Source organism: Oryctolagus cuniculus, chromosome 15 (assembly GCF_964237555.1).
Source record: "Oryctolagus cuniculus chromosome 15, mOryCun1.1, whole genome shotgun sequence".
NCBI lineage: Eukaryota > Metazoa > Chordata > Mammalia > Lagomorpha > Leporidae > Oryctolagus > Oryctolagus cuniculus.
In genome coordinates, this window is record NC_091446.1 from 50,699,462 (window position 1) to 50,719,810 (window position 20,349).

At 47.2% G+C, this 20,349-nt stretch overlaps 1 protein-coding gene and 2 long non-coding RNA genes across 5 annotated transcripts in view; 1 reads left to right on the forward strand and 2 right to left on the reverse strand.

The window, feature by feature from the left end:
• Window positions 1-253: 253 nt before the first annotated feature.
• Window positions 254-1,632, reverse strand: LOC127484210 (uncharacterized). The gene is made up of 2 exons (XR_007911035.2): window positions 1,352-1,632; window positions 254-470 (listed from the first exon to the last, which is right to left on the reverse strand). It is a non-coding gene; the product is annotated as an uncharacterized lncRNA (long non-coding RNA).
• Window positions 1,633-1,981: 349 nt separating this feature from the next.
• On the reverse strand, window positions 1,982-19,000 carry LOC138845360 (uncharacterized). 3 transcript variants are annotated; one of them, XR_011382394.1, is made up of 5 exons: window positions 18,927-19,000; window positions 17,995-18,527; window positions 16,721-16,952; window positions 7,448-7,566; window positions 1,982-2,822 (listed from the first exon to the last, which is right to left on the reverse strand). It is a non-coding gene; the product is annotated as an uncharacterized lncRNA (long non-coding RNA). The 3 variants fall into 3 exon arrangements; XR_011382392.1 differs by lacking the exon at window positions 17,995-18,527 and having other exon boundaries at window positions 1,983-2,822; XR_011382393.1 differs by lacking the exon at window positions 17,995-18,527 and having other exon boundaries at window positions 1,983-2,822; window positions 18,710-18,991.
• A 47-nt stretch (window positions 19,001-19,047) lies between these two features.
• The window catches only part of UBE2D1 (ubiquitin conjugating enzyme E2 D1), a 43,707-nt gene continuing 42,405 nt past the window's right edge, over window positions 19,048-20,349 (forward strand). Inside the window, exon 1 of the mRNA XM_002718482.5 lies at window positions 19,048-19,330. Within this exon, the coding sequence (XP_002718528.1) occupies window positions 19,307-19,330 (24 nt within the window). The 5' untranslated portion in view covers window positions 19,048-19,306. The remainder of the gene's footprint in view (window positions 19,331-20,349) is intronic.

A 20,349-nucleotide genomic window follows, 5' to 3' on the forward strand; every position in this document is an offset into this window, starting at 1 on the left:
ACCCTCTCTGCTTGCTCTTTGGTACTCAAAACTGGTTTTTATTACCAATGAAAGAGGGAGGTGGGCTATGAAGTGGACAGGACCAGTACTCCAGGACACACAGGCATCAGAGGGTGAACATCACAAAAATGCTCTTGAAGAACGTGTTCCTCCTGAGAAGGTTACTGTTAGCTCCACTACTGCCGAGGCTCTCTGCTCTGTTGCCCTCCCCAGCAGGGCCTGGACCAATCTTCAGAGACTCAACACTGGGTTCTTTTTTTTTTTTTTTTTTAAGATTTATTTATTATTATTATTACAGAGAGATCTTCCATTCACTGTGCATTTTCTTTTTATTTGAGAGTCACAGAGATACAGGCGGGGGGTGGGGGGAATCAGTGTTCAGAAAATACATCCATGACCAACATGTCTGCCAAACACCTGTTCTGAGCTGTTTCCATCACTGCAGACTGGGCTCCACCTCCTGGTGATTCCTGGTTTATGGTTACAGAATCACAAGAAGAAAAGACCTCTTTGTACCTGAGGACTTTGGTGGCCTCTCAGCCCAGAACTACCCCCAGAACACATGAGAGATCCACTAGTCCAAAGAAAACCCCCACAGATGAAAAGATTTAGGAACACATGGCTGGTGTGGACATTTCCAGACAAGGAGGATGACTGGTGGAGGGCACAGCCTCAAAGGGAACAAAGAATAGAGAGGCACCCTTCTGTTGCTCGGACAAACACTCCTTTACAAAGAACAGGGAGAGGCAAAGCTACCCGGGCGATCTGAGGACCATCTCCAGCAGCACCTGAGAAATCAGGTGACTTCTCTCCTGGCGTGGCAGGGCTGCTGGTGGTGCTTGGCTGACCTCCCTTAGCCAGAACCCAGTTTATGGACTCTGGTGGCTGTTCTGCTGCATCAGGTCACACTTGGCCAAGAATGCCCGAGTCTTTGCCAGACCTTTCCTTTCACTCTACCTTATTTGAAATTTTAGCCGAATCAGTGTGTTAATCCCTCCAAATTCTTCATAAATTGCACAGTGGGTGCTTTGACTCTGTCCCATGTGTCTGGTCTTGGGAGGCCCTTTTGTTTCTTTAATAAATTTATTTGTATTTATTTGGAAGGCAGAATGACACAGAGACCTCTCATTTGCTGAATCACGCCACAGATGCCCACTACAGCAGAGATGGGGCCTGGCTGAAGTCAGGAGTCACGAATTCATTCTGGGTCTCTGCCGGGTGGCAGAGACTCAAGTATTTGAGCCAACACCTGCTGCCTCATAGAGTGTGCATTAGCAGGAAGGGGGATCAAAGGCACAGCGGGGACTCGAACCCAGGCACTCCGACCCCAGGGGAGGAGCTCTTCATTTACCGCTGCCATTTGGTCAGCGACCCTCTCCAACGGCTTCTCCAACTCTTTCAATCTCCTTCATTCAAGCTCTCCCTCCCCACCATTCTTCCTCCGCATCACGATGCAGCCTCCATCTGTAGGCCAAGCGCTGACCACAGCTGCTCGGCGTCCTGGCAGCGGTTGCCCTTTAAACCTGAACTTCTGAAAGGCAATGCCCTGGGCCGGGTGTGAGCGGGCTGGCACCCCGCCGCACCGCTCCGGGTAAAGGAAGGTCAGGCTTCTCTCAGCGGCGGGTGACAGTCACGTGGAGCCGGGCTCACGTGGTCCCGCCCAGCCCCCACGGCCCTCCCTCCCTCGCCACCGGGACCGGGTGGGGCGGTTAGGCTGGGCTCCGCAGTTGCGACTTCCCAGCGGGGTCCGGCCACTGGGTGGGCCGCGTTCCTAGCCTTAGTCGGGGGTTTCCGCCGCAAAGCCAAGGTGGATGTTGGAGCTGAAGAATTCAGAGATCTTGTTTTCTTTCTTACTTGGAGGAACTGAAAAGCAGAAGCAGCAACCTTGAGCTGGAAGCTGTAGAGAGGGACCCCAGGAATTTGCCAGGGCAAAGCGTGGTAGTAAGAGGCTGGGGGATTCAAATTTCACGCAGGCACAACGCTTTTTTTTTTTTTTTTTTTTTTTTTTTTTTTTTTTTTTAAGATTGATTGATTTGAAAGGTAGAGTTACAGAGAGACAGACAGGTCTTCTATCTGCTGGTTCACACCCCAAATGGCCACAATGGCCCCAGCTGGGCCATCCGGAGCCAGGAGCCGGGAGCTTCTTCCAGGGCTCCTAGTTGGTGCAGGGATCAAGCACGTGGGCCGTCCTCCCCTGCTTTCCCAGGAGCATTATTAGCAGGGGGCTGGGTCCAGTTTAACCCGCTGTGTCACAGCAGCAGCCTCACAATTCACTTTTTAAAAGAAAACTTTGATGAGCTGCGGTTCCATACCTTGCAGTTTAAAATGTACGATTCAATGGTGTTGATTACATTTACGGAGTTCTGTAGCCATCGCTATAATCCCATTTAGAACAATTTGATCATCTCGGAAAGAAGCCTCACATCCATTAGCAGTCACTGTTCATTCACCCCCAAACCTCACTGCTCCCTTGCCTCCAGTCCTTGGCAACCACTCAGTCACTTTTCAGTTTGATAGATTTGCCTGTTCTGGACATTTTATATAAATGGGATCCCACAATATGTAACCTTTTGAGACTGTCTTTTTCCACTTAGCATAATGTTTTTGAGGTTCATCCAGGCTGGAACATACATCAGTACTTCATTCCTTTTGATTGCTGGGTAATATTCCATAGCATACTTACACCGTGTTTATGTTTCCATTCACCAGTTGATGGACATTTGGGTTGTTTCCATTTCTTGGTTATTATGAATAACGCTGCTATGAACATTCTCATACAACTTTTGCATAGATATATGTTTTCATTTCTCTCGCATAGACACCTAGGGGTGAAATTGCTGGGTTATTTTGTAACTTTGTGAAGTATTATCTAACTAACTTGCAGTTCCTTAATGACTATTGATGTTAAGCATCTTTTCACATGCTTATTACCTACCTGTATATCTTTTTTGAAGAAATGTCAGTTCAAGCCCTTTGCCTGTTTTTAAATTGCTTTATTTTTCTTTATATTATTAGGTTATAAGGCTTCTTTACTTACCTTAAAAACAAGTCTCTTATCAGATAGGTGATGCACAATGTTTTTTCAAGTTTGTGAGTTACCATTTCACTTTCTTTCTCAATTAAAAATTTTCATTTTTTAATTAGAAAGGCAGAGAAAGATTCTTCATCCTCTGGTACACTTTCATTTTTTTGTAAAGATTTATTTATTTTTTTTTAAATTCAGAGTTACACAGAGAGAAGGAGAAGCAGAGAGAGAGAGAGAGAGAGAGATCTTCCATCCACTGGTTCACTCCCCAGACAGCCACAACAGCTGGAGCCATGCTGATCAGAAGCCAGGAGCCAGGAGCTTCCTCTGGGTCTCCCATGAAGGCACAGGGGAGCAAGGACTTGGGCCATTTTCTCTGCTTTCCCAGGCCATAGCAGAAAGCTGGATCAGAAGTGGAGCTGCTAGGACTCAAACTGGTGCCCATATGGGATGCCAGCACCATAGACAGTGGCTCCTACATGGTGGGCAGGGACTCAAGCACTTAGGCCATGATCTCTTGTCTTCCCAGGGTGTGCATTAGCAGGAAGCTAGATCAGAGGCAGAGCTGAGGCTCAAACCAGGCACTCCAATATGGCATGCTGCTGTTCCAAGTGACTTCCTAACTTGGCCCTAACCTGCCCCTCTTCACTTTCTTGATGAGAATTTACCCATAATGCTTTTGTCATATATTATTTTTAAAGAACTCTTATAAATTTTCAGTGCCACTGCTGTTGATTTTGTGTGTTAGCCGCATCATTTTCTCTGTTACTAGCATTAAAATGCTTTCTGAAAAGTGTCTAAGTAAAGGTGTCTGTGAATTTAGGTTAGCAAAGTGAAAGAAACAAATAGGAAATCTACTATAGTTTTCAAAAAAAGGTCCAGGAGAAAAATGGGTGGAAACTTTTGGTAGGGGAGAAGCAGTGATGATAGAGAAGGAAGAAAATGGAGATCAAGGTTCAGTACTAGACATCAGGGTAAGGATAGGGGATATTCCAGAAAGTAACATTTAGGAAGCAGAATCTCGGATGTGGTCAACACGAGTCAAAATCCCCAGCTAGATGCTAGTCTCCAGCAGGAACCTGAGCCCCCACGTGGACAGTTCACACTCATTTCAATGTACGTTTTGTTGTCTTAAAGAGTTTTTCATCCATTCCTCTGCTTACCCAAATGCTTCTCTCCACTCAAGTTCTACTAGCCCTTCAAAGATTTCCCATACTCTCCAGTTCATGGCAATGCCTTTATTGAGCACTTTTAGCTTTTATCCCCTGCACCATTTATTTGACTCAGGAAATTTTGTTGTTGTTGAATGAATGAATGCATGCATACTACTTATTTATTTACTTCATATGTCTTTTGACCACACCCTTACATATAGATTTTAAGCTTATGGAAGGGCCGGCGCCGCGGCTCACTAGGCTAATCCTCTGCCTTGCGGCGCTGACACACCTGGTTCTAGTCCCGGTCGGGGCACCAGATTCTGTCCCGGTTGCCCCTCTTCCAGGCCAGCTCTCTGCTGTGGCCAGGGAGTGCAGTGGAGGATGGCCCAAGTGCTTGGGCCCTGCACCCCATGGGAGACCAGGAGAAGCACCTGGCTCCTGCCATCGGGTCAGCATGGTGCGGCGGCCATTGGAGGGTGAACCAACAGCAAAAAGAAGACCTTTCTCTCTGTCTCTCTCTCTCACTGTCCACTCTGCCTGTCAAAAAAAAAAAAAAAAAGTTTATGGAAGGTAGGAGCAAGTTTCATCTTTCTTTTTCTTAAGATTTATTTTTATTTATTTGAAAGACAGAATTACACAGAGAGATAGAGATCTTTCACCCTCTGGTTCAATTCCCAAATGGCCACAGCAGCTGGGCCTGGGATGAGCCAAAGCCAAATGCCTGGAACTACATCCTGATTTCTCACATGGGTGGCAAGGGCCCAAATGCTTGGGCCATCTTCTGCTGCCTTCCCAGGTGCTTTAGCAGGGAGCTGGATCAGAAGCAGAGCAGCAGGGAATCCAGAAGACCCTCTGATATGGGATGCTGGTCTCAAAAGCAGTGACTTAACCTGCTGTGCCACAATGCTGCCCCTGGTATTTTTTTTTTTTTTTGAAAGCTCTTTAGTTAATTCTAATATCAATTCAAGACTAAACACTGTAGTTAGAATTACCAGTTTAGGGTGGTACTTGTATTCTAAATAGTGTCACACCTCCTAGGCTCCCATTATGTGGGAAGGACCCTAATGTATGATCCTTTCTTTGGTGTCATGAAACCAAAAGTGAAACTGATGCTGAGTCTCAACAGCGCAAGCTTTATTTAGTGGCCAAAGAATAGTCAAGTGGGAGCCTTGTTCACAAATCAGCTTCTCAATTATGGGGACTGAGGAGTCATAGATATAGAGCAACGAGAATTAGAGGGCAGAATATGCTAATAAGTAGAAGGAATATTCATGGTTTTTCTGAAGAGGAGTGGTGTAATTGTTGGAAGCAGGGAGTTGCCCTCTTTTTTGTCCTCTTATGGTCTCTTCAGGTGGTTGTCATGGCAAATGTCAACTGTCATGGCACTGATGGATGTGTTATGTAGTACAGAAATTAAATTAGAATGAAGTTTTAGATCTCCTACAGTCTGCTCAGGCAGCCATATTGGGCCTCACTGGTTCTGTCTGGTTAGTTAGAGGGAAAACTTTTGATGGCAAGGCAATCTGTTCTCAAAGAGAAGCAATGTTAGGGTGAAGGTGGAATCTTAGCTAGGTGAAGAGGGCATTGCCCTAGGAAGCAATAAGACCCAACTCTTTTGCATGATGGTGACATTTTAAATTAAAGCAAATAATTTGGGGGCTGGCCCTGTGGGATAGCAGGTAAAGCTGCCACCTGCAGTGCCAGCATCCCATATGGAGGCAGGTTTGAGTCCCAGCTGCTCCACTTCCAATCCAGCTCTCTGCTGTGGTCTGGGAAAGCAGTGGAAGATGGCCCAAGTCCTTGGGCCCCTGTACCCATGTGGGAGACCCGGAAGAAGCTCCTGGCTCCTGGCTCCTGGCTCCTGGCTTCTGGCTTCAGATCAGTGCAGCTCTGACTGTGGCGGTCATCTGGGGAGTGAACCAGCAGATGGACGATCTCTCTCTCTCTCTCTCTCTCTCTGCCTCTGCCTCTCTGTAACTCTGTCTTTCAAATAAATAAATAATTAAAAAAACCCACCCTGAAAAAAAATAAAGTGAACAACATTTGTTTTTAGTTTATTTGACAAGGAGAGAGAGAGAATGAATAGAGATCTTTGATCCACTGGATCACTCATCAAATAACTGCAACCCCTGGGACTGGGCTGCGTTGAAGCCAGGAGCCCCAGAATTCAATCTGGGTCTCTCCTGTGGGTAGTAGGGACCCAAGTACTTTAGCTATCACCTGGTAACATTTACTTTTCACTCTCCCTATGTCTGCTAAACATCAACTCTTCAGAATACTTTCTTGTGTTGAGTTGTTGCTGTACAATGTCACAGACCTTGCCCCAGCTTCCACACAGGGACAGAGAGTGGGGAGGGGTGGAAGGAAGGAATCATTCCACAAAGGAGGTTTTTGAAGAGTCAGATTCCAAGTCTGTGTTAGAGTACAGAAATTTGGACTTTAAGAAATTTTGTCTAGTTTTTTTCACCCTATTTGGAAGGCAGAAATACAGAGAGAAAGACAGTGGCAGACGGAGATCTGCCATCTGCTGGAAGCCATGGCTCTACGATGCTCCTCTGATCTGTGAGGCAAAGGCTCAACTAAGAATGGAAAAGCATTTCTTGGTGTACCCATGGGAAGAGGTCAAACTATGATTTTCTAGCTCCTTGCTTGTGAGAGTATAGTTGTATCTAATCTCCCCTTTAAGCAATGTCACCTTTTACCTAACCTACCACCACCATAATTTCCTCAAAAAAAAAGTTTACCCTCTTTATCAGAGAAATAATTAGTAATAAATTCCTACTAAGCCTGTGTAGGTGATTAGTTAATATTTTCTTGAAATTTTATAGTTTGATGGGGATCAAAATATCAACCTAGAATAAGTTCCTATAGTCAAACTCCATAAGCTAAAAAGAAAATGGCTAGTTCAGAGAGAATGTGGGAGTTAGCCTATATATTAATTTTCTTTTGCTTTCCAATTTAATCCCTGGATTAGTCAGTTTTTTGTTACTAAAATTAAATATCTGATGTAGGCTATCTGTGGTGGAATGAGAAGGTCATGCCAAGATGGCCACTGGCAAGTGAGCGTCAGTTACTCAGGAATGGCTTTGAAACCCACCTGGCAATGGAGCCTGCCTGGAAACAGGCTGTGGTTGGATGGCTTCGGAGCCTGCCTGGCAACAGGCTGTGATTGGTTAGGGCATAAACCACCCCTTGACTGGATTGGCTGTCTTGGTTATATAAGCTGTTGTACCAACTGAAATAAACGAGTCTGCAGGCTGCTCACCTCTGGCCCGCTTTCACTTGACTCCCGGGGTCTGTGTGGTGACTCCACGCCTCTTGCCCCCACCACGCTCCTCCTCTCAGGAACGAATCCTCTCAGAAGAAATCCACCGCAACAGCTATCTATGAAGGAAGAAAAGTTGTTTGACTCACCATTCTGTTGTTAAATAATTTGTTTATTATTTATTTTCATTTCATTTGTAAGGCAGAGAAACAGAGACAGACGGATGGGGAACTTACACTTGCTTGTTCACTTCCCAAATGCCTGCAACAGCCAGGCCTGAACCAGGCTGAAGCCAGGAATCCAAAGCTCTATCAGGGTCTCACACTTGGGTGGCAGGGATCCAACCACTTGAGCCATCACTCACTGCGTCCCAAGGAGTGCATTACAGGAAACTGGAGTGAAAGCCAGATAGCTGGGACTAAATCCATCCTCTAATGATGGATGCAGGCATCTCTGGCAGCAACTAAACCACTACGCTAAATGCCCATATCAAGGCTCACGGTTTTGAAAATTCACAGCCCAATATCAGGGGGCCAGTTGGTCTGATGTCCAATGAAGGTGATGGGTGGAGAATGTGTGCAGAAGGACCACATGGCAAGCCACGAATCAGGGAGAGAGGCTAGGCTGAAACAGGCTTTCATAACCACTTCTCTTAAGAGAACTACCTTCCAAGGGTACATCCCCACTGTTAGTGGGTCAAACCTCTCCCTTTCATTCATCCATTAACCACTAACTTTAGACTTTGGGGATCAAGATTTTTACACGTGGACTTTTGGGGGCACATTGCAAATCACAATGTCCCCTCTTCTGGAGTCTTGATCTGACCTGTGTATACAATCCAATAATCACTCTTTTGATTGCTTTGTTATATAAGATTCTGTTTTAGTAGGTTGGAGAGAGAGGTTCTCCTGCTAACTTAGAAGACATACGCAGCTGGATTGTGAGAAGGCCATATGGCTACAATCGGAGGGAGGTCTCTCCAAGAGCTAAGCATGACAGCTGGCTGACAAGCAGCAATAAAACAGGGATCTTAGTCCTATAATTATAAGGAATTGAATTCTGCCTACCACCTGAATGAGCTTAGAAAAAAACCCCAAGTTCCACATGAGAATAAAGCCCAGCCAACACCTTGATTTCAGTTCTTCAAGACAAAGAAAGCAATGACACCAATTGAAAACCCATGTCTACACAAAGAAATAAAAAGGATCAAAATGGTAGTATGTGGGGGCAAATGCCAGGGTGTAGCAGGTAAAGCTGTTGCCTGTGATGCTGGGTCCCCAAATGAGCACTGGTTTGAGTCCCAGCTGCTTTACTTCCAAACCAGCTCCCTGAGAAGGGCCTGAGAAAAGCAGCAGCAGATGTTCCAAGTGCTTCGATTCTTGCACCCACATGTGAGACCGGATGAAATTCCTGGCTCCTGGCTTCTGCCTGGCACAGCCCTGGCTATTGTGGCCATTTGAAGAGTGAACCAATGGATGGAAAATTTCTCTCTCTGTCTCTTACTCTCTTTCTGTAAATCTGCCTTTCAAATAAATGAATAAATCTTTTTTAAAAACGGTTATTTTAAAATTCTTTACTTGAGAGGCAGAGAAACAGAGATAGAGACAGAGACAGAGCTCCCGCTCACTGTTTTACTCCCCAAATGCCTACAACTGAGGCTGGGCCCTGGCCAGAACCAGGAGCCGGGGACACAATTTGGGTCTCCCAAATGGGCTGCAGGAACTCAATCGCTTGCGCCATCACTGCTACCTCCTGAGATCTGAATTAACAGAGAGTTAGCATCAGGAGCCAGAGCTAGAAATTGAACTGAAGCTCTCAGATGTGGCACATGAGTGTCTTAACTACTAGGCTAAATGCCCAGCCCACCCTCCTGTCCTTACTCCTGTAAACACACATTGAAGTTAGGATCCACCCTGAATTCAGGATGATTTCGTCTTGAGATCCTTAACTAATTACGTATGTAAGACCCTATGTCTAAATGAGGTTATGTTCTGAGGTTCTGGGCAGATACGAATTTTGGGTTGATAGTAGGCAATCCATTGCAATCCCCTTAACTCCTACCTCCTAATAACTTAACTACTTTGTGAGTCCTTGTGTAGAGAACCCATCCATGACATGCCTGGATTTCTGACTTAGGGGAACCATAAGATAATAAATAGGTGTTGTTTTAACAGCTAAGATTGTGGTAATTTATTACACAGCAATAGAAAATGAATACAGAAAGTGTCTACAAAGTAACAATGCCTGGTGCAAGGTGCAGGAGCCTAAATGGAGTGAGGAGGCCATCCACATGGAAGGCCTTCCAGCCTGGGTTATTGGAGTTCAAGTGGAGTTAGGAAGGTATTTGAATATGGGGTAACATAGCACAGGGTATCATTGTGCGTGCCTGTGTGCTTGTGTCAGTGTGTGTGAATGTGTATATGTGTGCTTGCTGGAATGTGTGTGCATGCATGAGTGCCTGTGCATATGTGTGTGCATGTGTGTGTTTGTGTGTGTATGTGCCCGGGGGCATCAGTGTAGGAGGGTAGGGCTGGTGACTTGTCAGCCTAAGTGGAGTAGAGAGGTATCCATGTGGAAGAAAGGTGGCTGAACGTGAGGAACTGGAGCCTGAGCTGAGTGAGGAGAGTGTACACACCAGGGGCAGACCAATGGAAGTTGTTAGAACCAAACTGGGTGAGAAGGTATTTGTGTAAAAAGTTGGCCCAGTGTCAGGTAAGTCAGTCCAAGATGGGTAATGGGAGCAGCCATACTCAGGATCTCAGAGAGCAAGTGGAGCAAGAAAGGTATCTTGGTGGAATGCAGTTGGTATGGGTACCAGAGCCCAGGATAGTAGAACACAGTATCCACATAGGACAGCAATCCAACATGGGGGCCCAGAAACTAAACAGGGTAAGGAAAGCATCCATGGGACCTTGGCCAGGGAAAGGGTAACCGGAAGCAAGATTTTCAGGTCTGACTAACGAAGAGGGTTGTCACAAGTGAGACAAGCCCAGAACAAGGAGATGGAACAAGGATGGAATGAAAAGCCATTCATGTGGGGTGTGGGCTGCTGCAGCCCCAGGCAGAGTGTTGAACCCAAGTGGAATAAGCAGAGAATGTGCTCAGAGGACAGGAACAGTGGTGATGGAAAACTGTATCAGAGGAATTCACTAAAAAGGGAAATATATATTTTTTTTGACAGGCAGAGTTAGACAGTTAGAGAAAAAGGTCTTTCTTCCATTGGTTCACTCCCCAAATGGCTGCTACCGCTGGTGCGCTGCGCCAATCCGAAGCCAGGAGCCAGGAGCTTCCTCCTGGTCTCCCATGTGGATGCAGGGCCCAAGCACTTGGGCCATCCTCCACTGCCTTCCTGGGCCACAGCAGAGAGCTGGACTGGAAGAGGAGCAACAGGGACAGAATCTGGCACCCTGATAGGGACTAGAACCTGGGGTGCCAGCGTGGTAGGCAGAAGATTAGCCTAGTGAGCCGTGGCACCGGAAAAAGGGAAATATTTTTAATATAATGGGAAACATGTTCTTATTGCTAAGAAAAAGTTTAAAACATGGAAAGGACAAAACTAGAATCAACCCCATGGTGTTGGAATCAGATTGGAGATACTTCTGTGAATCCCTAGTTTTCAATATATCTAGATGGCTATAAGAACAACTATAGGCCGGCGCCGCGGCTCACTAGGCTAATCCTCCACCTTGTGGCGCCGGCACACCGGGTTCTAGTCCCGGTCGGGGCACCGGATTCTGTCCCGGTTGCCCCTCTTTCAGGCCAGCTCTCTGCTGTGGCCAGGGAGTGCAGTGGAGGATGGCCCAAGTGCTTGGGCCCTGCACCCCCTGGGAGACCAGGAAAAGCACCTGGCTCCTGCCTTCGGATCAGCGCGGTGCACCGGCCGCGGCGGCCATTGGAGGGTGAACCAACAGAAAAGGAAGACCTTTCTCTCTGTCTCTCTCTCTCACTGTCCACTCTGCCTGTCAAAAAAAAAAAAAAAAACAACCATAAACATAAATATCTGTATGTGCATATATACCCACGCATGTATTTTCAAGCATTGTCCATTGACAGGGTCAGGGAACAGCTATACCCAATAACAGTGAGTCTACCAGATGTTCAGATTTTGGTATCCAAATAATATTGCCATTGAAAGGAATTAGAATTGCTTGAAGGAAATGACTTATTCCAAGGTTGGGGGAGACAAAATAGATGAGCTGGAAGTAGTTTTTGTGTAGGCTGTAAGGAAAGTAACGAAGAGTGAGAGCATAAATCAAAAGGACAAAGAAGTCATATTGAAGGGGTGACCACTGACCCAATGTGACAGAATTTAAGCATCAAAATAAATACTGATGGTAATAGAATATAACCACTGAACAAAATAGGAAAACATGAGTTTACATTGATGTAGAAATGAATAACCTGGGGCCAGCGCAGTGGTGCAATGGGTTAATGCCCTGGCCTGAAGCACTGGCATCCTATATGTGCGCTGGTTCGACACCTGGCTGCTCCACTTCTGATCCAGCTCTCTGCTATGGCCTGAGAAAGCAGTAGAAGATGGCCCAAGTCCATGGGACCCTGCACCCACGTGGGAGACCCAGAAGCTCCTGGCTCCTAGCTTTGGATAGGCACAGGCCCCTCCATTGTGGCCAATTGGGAAGTGAACCAGCGGATGGAAGACCTCTCTCTCTCTCTCTCTCTCTCTCTCTCTCCTCTCTCTGTGTAACTCTGACTTTCAAATAAATAAATAAATCTTTTTTTAAAAATTAAACTTTTCTGGGAGAAGCCTCTAGATGCTGTCTTAATCCATGGATCAAAATGAACATTAGTAATGGATAGAGTTCAAATTGATTAAGAAGCATACAGCACCACTTCTGTAACATTCCTGCCAAAAATGTAGGATTTGGATCTAATCATGACAAGATATTGAATTAATGAACATTCTACAAAGCCTATAATCTTCAAGTGTCAAAGTCAGGAAAGTCGAGAAAAGACTGAAGAATGATTCCAGTTTGAAGAAGGCTAAAAGACATGACAACTAAAGGGACCACAAGATTCTAATCTTATGCTTTTTAAAAATATATATATTTACTTATTTGAAAATCAGAACCACACAGAGAGAAGGAGAGGCAGAGAGAGAGAGGTCTTCCATCTGCTGGTTCACTCCCCAGTTGGCTGCAATGGCTGGAGCTGTGCTGCTCAGAAGTCAGGAGCCAGGGGCTTCCTCTGGGTCTCCCACATGGGTGCAGGGGTCCAAAGACTTGGGCCATCTTCCACGGCTTTCCCAGGCCATAGCAGAGAGCTGGATTTGAAATGGAGCAACCTGGACCAGAACTGGCTCCCATATGGAATGCCAGCATTACAGATAGTAACTTTAACCAGTATGCCACAGAACCAGCCCCATCTTACCCTTTTGATATAAGGAACATCTTGGGACAATCAGCACATTTTGACTGGAATCAGAGGATTAGATAGTAGTAATACATCAGTATCAATTCCTTGATCTTTAAGGTTATGCTATTATATTACAAAATATAAATTCTTAAGATTTATTTATTTGAAAGATTTACAGAAAGAGAGGATAAGAGACAAAGAGAAAGAAAGATATCTTCCATCCTCTGGCTTATTTCCCAAATGGCCACGACTGGGCCAGGCCAAATCAGAAGCCTGAAGCTTTATCGGGGTCTTCTACATGGGTACAAGAGCCCTAGTACTAGGGCCATCTTCCTCTGTTTTCTCGGGTGCATTAGCAGGGAACTGGATCAGAAGAGTAGCAGCTGGGACCTGAACCTGTGCCTATATGGGATGCTGACATCACAGGTAGTGGTTTTACCACAATGCCACAATGCCAACTCCAGGAAACTCTTATTGTTCATTGGAGTCACACATTGATGTGTTCATGGGTGATGGAATTCATGTTGGCAGTTTCCTTTGGTATTATTTAGGAAAAAGCTTAGACTGTACTTTTATCTTTTAAGCATGAGATTATTTTTTTTTAGAAAACCAAAACAATGGCCTCACCATACTGCCTAGATTACAATACCAGCTCCTCTGTTTGTGAAACCTTGGGCAAATAACTAAATTTCTGTGGACCTCATTTTTCTTATTTTTAAGAGAATGAAATTTGTACCTATCTTATAGGGTTGTTAGATTGTTGTATAGGTTTTTGTACCTACTCTTAAAGGGTTGTTAGATTGATCAAGCAAAGCAGTTAGTGCAAAAGAAAAAAGCTATTCAAGGAATTACAATAAAATACAAATATTCAATTCATTAGCAGCTGGAATCCGAAGTAGAGGTGCCAAAACTCAAACTGACACTCTGATATGAAATGTGGGCAGACCAAGCATTGCCTTAACCTGCTGTGTCACAACGCCCACCCCTGTATTTGGAAATTAAACATCACACTCCTAAACAACCCATTGCAGGGATCAGGAAGAGTGGAAGAAGAGGCACAAATTGAGGTTGGCAGTGTGGCACAGTAGGTTGAGCTGCTGATGATACTGGCTGCTCCACTTCTGATCCAGCTCGCTGCTAATGTGCCCAGGAAAACAGCAGAAGATGGCCAAATGCTTGGGCTCCTGCACCCACGAGGAAGCTCCTGCTTCAGCATGGCCCAGCGCCAGATATTGTAGCCAGTTGGGGAGTGAACTAGTTGATGGAAGATCCTTCTTTCTCTACCTCCCTCTCTCTCTCTAACTCTGCCTTTCAAATAAGTAAATAAATGTTTGAAGAAAAAAATACAAATCCAAATATATTGTGTTAAGGGGCTACCATTGTGGTATAGCAGGTAAAACTGCTGCCTGTGATGCCCGCAACCCTTACAGGTGCCAGTGTGAGTTCCAGATGCTCCATCCCCCCCCCCTTTTTTAAATAATTCTTTTAAGATTTTTTATTTATTTGAAAGTCAGAGTTACACACAAAGAGAAGCAGAGGCAGAGAGAGAAAGGTCTTCCATCTGCTGATTCACTCTCCAATTGGCTGCAATGGCTGGAGCTGCACAAATCCGAAGACAGGAGCCAGGAGCTTCCTCTGGGTCTCCCAAGCAGATGCAGGACCAAGGACTTGGGCCATCTTCGGCTGCTTTTCTAGGCCATAGCGGAGAGCTGGATCGGAAGTGGAGCAGCTGGGACTCAAACTGGTGCCCATATGGGATGCAGCGCTGGCCCCAATACACCACTTCTGATCCAGCTCCCTGCTAATGCACCTGGGAAAGCAGCAGAAGTTGGCCCAAGTTGTTGGGACCATGCACTAATGTGGGAGACCCAGAGGAAGCTCCTAGCTCCTGGCTTTGGGCTGAGATGTGGGGAGTGAACCAGTAGATGGAAGATCTCCCTCTCCATCTCTTCACTCTCTCTCTGTAAACTCTGCCTTTCAAATAAATAAATAAACCTTTTTTAAAAAATTGTGTTAAGCTAAATAAATAAAATATGAAAGAGTATGTATTGCAGAGCTGTGGTTTTCTGGTGGGGTGGAGAATGACTGGAAGTAGTCACAGGGAATTTTCTGTGGTGATAGAAGTGCTGTATATCTTGATTGTGGTGTTGTCACACAGGTGTATTCATTTGTCCAAACTTATTAAATTGTACACTTAGATGGGGGCATTTCATTTAAGGTAATTTTTACTTTACAAAAAAAAGCAAGAGATTTACCATGTTTTAGAATTCATGTTTTAATGATATAATGAGACATGAACGACATAAATGATATCCCTAAAGTATGAACATCTTGTTTCTGGAATTCAAATAATAATAAAAATATTAATAAATCCATCTCAGTGAATATATACAAATTGGGTCTTGAAGGATGGATAGGAGTTTGCCTAGTAGATAGTAGGAGGTCTTTTTTTAAAAGATTTATTTGTTTATTTGAAAGGCAGAGTTACAGAGAGGCAGAGGCAGAGAGAGCTGGATGGGAAGTGGAGCAGCCTGCACTCAAACTGGCGCCCATATGGGATCCTGGCACTATAGGCGTTGGCTTTTCCCCCTATGCCACAGCGCCAGCCCCTAAGAGGTCCTTCCATGCAAAGCAAATGGACATGCAAACGTACATGATTTTTTTTTTTTTGACAGGTAGAGTGGACAGTGAGAGAGAGAGACAGAGAGAAAGGTCTTCCTTTGCCGTTGGTTCACCCTCCAATGGCCGCCACGGCCGGCGCACCACGCTGATCCGAAGGCAGGAGCCAGGTACTTCTGGTCTCCCATGGGGTGCAGGGCCCAAGGACTTGGGCCATCCTCCACTGCCCTCCCAGGCCACAGCAGAGAGCTGGCCTGGAAGAGGGGCAACTGGGACAGAATCTGGCGCCCCGACCAGGACTAGAACCCGGTGTGCCGGCAATGCAAGGCGGAGGATTAGCCTATTGAGCTGCCGTGCCTGCCACGTACATGATATTAACTAACTATTGTATGTGGGGTAGAAGTGAAAAGGAAGAGCTTAAGAGCAAATTACTTAGGGCATTTTTCAGTAATTGAGGCATTGGGCTTCCAAGACACAAACCAACAGAAAGATTTAGCAATCCATTGTTATAATAAGTGCATCTTTCAGTAGTATAGAAGGTATCTTGAAATAAGGAGAAGCTTATTTATCCTATTAAAAAAAAGAAACCAATTTATCCTAATGCTCTTATGCCTTTTGAACAAAACCACTCTGTCCATAACCCCTGTTAGAGTGTGTATTTTTTGTTACCTATGGAGTGAACAGCCCTGGAGTTTTCTTTGCGTTGCCTAGCAATGAGATACCTGCAGTTAGTGCTTCCCCATAGTGGCTAGCAGGTAAACAAAGCTTTATTTCTTCTTCTTTTCTTAAATATTTATTTATTTATTTATTTGAAATGCAGAGTTACAGAGAGAAAAGGGGAGTCAGAGAATGACACACACACACACACACACAGAAAGAGAGAGAGAGAGAGGGAGGGAGATCTTCAATCTGCTGGTTCACTCCCCAGGTGGCCACAACAGCCCTGGCTGAGCCAGACCAAAACTAGGAGCCAGAAGCTCCATCTGAGTCTCCTACATGGGTGGCAGTGGCCCAAACACTTTGCTCATCTTCCACTTCTTCTACCAGGCCATAAGTGGAGAGCTGGATCCCAGGAGGAGCAGCCGAGACACAAACTGGCAGCCAATATGAGATGCTGGAGTTGCAGACGTTGGCCTTACCTGTTACAACACAACGCTGGCTCCGCCTTAGTTCTGACATGATATCCAGATGCTTTCAGCATGGGAATGCAACTCTCCAAAGCAGCTGGTGCGCAACACCATCCCATTTGTCTCCCACTTATGAGGATAGCCTCACGCTTACCTTAAAAAAGGAAGAGCACCGTGGAGGTAGCGCCTCTCTTTCTGGTGTGCAGAAATCATTTTTCCAGCTAGCCCAGCTATACCTCTGCAGATGACAAGCCTTTGCTAGTATTTTCAGGAAGTCCATTGGCCCAAGAGTTTTCCAAACTTTCCACAGCTGATTGGACCATGAGTGGTTGCTTAACCCAAGAGTAGTCAATCTATAGTTTGTTCAGTAGCTGACAGTTTATAGACTGGAATGAAAACAGTGAGTTGCATCAGTGAGATTCTACCTTTGTGGGAGAAGGAGGAGGGAGTAAGAAGCACAAAAAGGCTTGGCCATGTAGCGACAGGAGCAGTTGCTAGGAAGAGCATCAGCAAGCAGACCAAGGGCTGTGGCAAGCACACGCTATGTATGAAAGGAAGCTAAGAGAAAACTGGGAAAAGGAGGGTGAGCCATTGTGCAGAGGAAAGGAAGAGTGGCATGGTCTCACATTGGTCTTAGTTTGAGAGGAGGTGACTTCCAAGGTAAGTTTTAGGTCCCCTAACTTATCTGCCTCCTTCTTGGACTACCCCATACCCTTGGACATTTTCTCTTTCCTTTTAACTTGACTGGATTTTTGTTCCTTGCTCTGTGAAAACCTTTGGGATGCTATGGTAGCTATTGTTTGGGACTTCCTGGTTTTGTGTCTTGCAGCTATATCTTTCAAAATATGCTTCTTCCTCTTTTTTTTTTTTTACAAGTTCACTGCACTTGAAATATTTTCCATTTTTCTTTTCAAATTCCCCCAACATGGATCCTGACCCAATAGGCACCCAATCCTTTCTCCATCTCACAATGGCCACAGGAAAGAAAGGTATGCTCAGCTTTTGAAAATAGAAGATGAGGCCGGCGCTGCGGCTCACTAGGCTAATCCTCCGCCTTGCGGCGCCGGCACACCGGGTTCTAGTCCCAGTGGGGGCACCGGATTCTGTCCTGGTAGCCCCTCTTCCAGGCCAGCTCTCTGCTGTGGCCCCTGGAGTGCAGTGGAGGATGGCCCACCCCTGCATCCCATGGGAGACTAGGAGAAGCACCTGGCTCCTGCCTTTGGATAGGCGCGGTGCGCCAGCTGCAGCGGCCATTGGAGGGTGAACCAATGGCAAAGGAAGACCTTTCTCTCTCTCTCTCTCTCTCTCTCTCTCTCTCACTGTCTACTCTGCCTGTCCAAAAAAAAAAAAAAAAAAAAAAGAAACCTATAATGTAACAGTTTGAACTGCAAATAGGAAAATAACAAATCCAGAGCACTTGCAACATACCGGTGCTGCATCGGGCACATTACATATGCACTAGCTGATTCTTTGAACAGTACATCTAGAAATCATTATCTCTATTGACAAATGAGGAAACTGAGGCTTCCAAGTTAAGAGGCTTGGCCAAAATAACACAGTCGGTAGCGGTCAGAAGGTCCATCGACGAAGCGCCTGCTCTGCAGCCCACGCTGCGCTGGCCTCCCCCTCCTGCCCCGTTCAAGAGAGAGCACACCGGGGCGACCTCTGACAGTGCGAGGGCAAGACTTGCAACCCTAGGATGCTCCAATGCCGGAACTGGGAAAGATACAGAAGCCCCAACCGGTGCTGTGGCCGCGGGAGGCGAAGGTGCGGCTAGCCCATCCAAGCGTCCAAACGCGAGCGGAGAGCAAGGAGCCAGTTGACTTCGGTCGTTTGAAGCTCCAGCGCGAGGTTGGTGAAACCCGACTCTGCCCGGGCGGCAAGCAGAGGCCAAGTGTTGATGAGCGCAGTTTCAGGGAGTTGGTGGGAGCGCGAAGCGTGAGTAGACCTTGGGGCAGGTGCTGTCAAGGGAAGGGAAGGGAAGGAGCTTGGAGTTAGAAGGGGTCCTTACGAGGAAGAACACGCTTTGCACCGGACAAAGCAGGCACCTTTCCCTCTAAAATAACTAACGAGGTCGCTGAGGGACCCAGCTAACCATACACCTGTGCATAGGCGAAGGGTGGGAAATATAGGCCACTCGTACTTGAGAGAAGACAGTGAAATCTCTGGAGATAAAAGGAACGCTCCGCCCTAGCACCTGATGGACCAGGATCGAACGGTTAACTGCAGATTTGGAAATCCCTAGATGTGTGTTGGAAGAGCCCTTGTCCCCATTTGACGGATTCGCAGCCGCAGCGGCAGTAACTCGCTCCAAACCCAGCCGCAGAGACGCCCTCCAGACCCCGGGCAGGCGCGCTCACCGCAGGCTGCGCTGGAGCTCGGCGGCCGGGCAGAGCGCGGCGCGGGGTGCCCGCGGTCCAGCCCCGGCGGCCGGGCCGCGCGCAGGAACTACACTTCCCAGTGTGCCAGGCGGGGCGCGGCGCGGCGGGGAGGGCGCACGCTCCTTCCCAGAAGCAAAAGCGGAAACAAAAGAGTCTCGCCGGCGTCCCCGCCCGCACACTCGCGCTCGGGCGCACTCGGAGCAGCCACCGGCTCCCGGAGCGAGCCAGCCAGCGGCGAGCCGGGGACGCACCGGGCAGATCCAGCCGAGCAGCCCGTGAGCCGAGCCCGCGACCACCCACGCCCCCGAGCCCCACAGCCGTCCCCCGCCAGCCGGTGTCCCCTCTGCCCTCCCTGACCCATGGCGCTGAAGCGGATTCAGAAAGTGAGTGCCCGGGGCCTGGGGCGACTGGGCGGGCTTCGGCCCCCTGCCCTCTCTGACCGGGCCGAGGCTCCCGAGAGACGCGCTGGGAGAGCACGGGGTGTGAGGGTGGGTCGGGGCGGGGGCAGAGGGCTGGAGGCGCCGACCGGCCCAGCAGGTACCCGGCAGGTGAGGTGGGAGCAGGGGACAGGTCCCTGGTGGCCGGAGGTGCTGTAGGACTCGGGCCCCTCCGCGCGCCCTCGCCGGAGCTGCGCTCGCAGTCTCTGGGTGGGGATTCTCCGTCGGTGTCCAGACCCTGCCCACATCTGTGCTTCCTCGGCCGCAGCTGGGTTCTCTGCCCTTCCCAGGGCTGGTTTTAGCCTCTGTCATGCCGTGTTTTCTCCGTGCTGTCCCTCAAGCCTGCCCTCTTTTATGTTCTTGTTCCCGCGGGCTCCCCAGGAGGGCAGGGAAGGTGTGGTGGGCCTACAGCCTTTCTCCTCTGGGCTGTCGGGTTTGTTCTTTCTGTGCTCTGCGGTTGGCTCTTTGCTCGGTTGCCCGAATGGGCTGCAAGAGCCCATTTGGGGCTGAGAAGCCAGGACAAGGCTCCTGCCCATTCTATTTTGGTACCTTTGCTGCTGCCACTTCAGGTCACATAGCTGTAGTGAAAACATAGTTGCTGATCCACAGCAAGATGACCTCCTGGCTGTGATTCACAGTGAATCAAGCCAAGCAGGTTTTTTTTTATACCCCTCCGCATGATAAACTTCCATGTAAAGTTGAGGACACAACACAAACTGCCACAAATTAGATTGTTTTGATGCTTTGACATATGGGTGTAGAATGAGGAAGAAAGGTATATTATGTATTCATGGACCAAATAGTTACTCATCGCAAGTCTGTGTAAGGAATTGTCCTCATAGTCTTCCCTGCAACCTTTCAGATGTCAACATCTTATGAAATTGGATCTGGGGCATTGTTTTCTGTTTGCTTGTATTTCTCATTGGCTGATTTGGTCTGTTCACTGACCCAACTTTTAGAGGTTA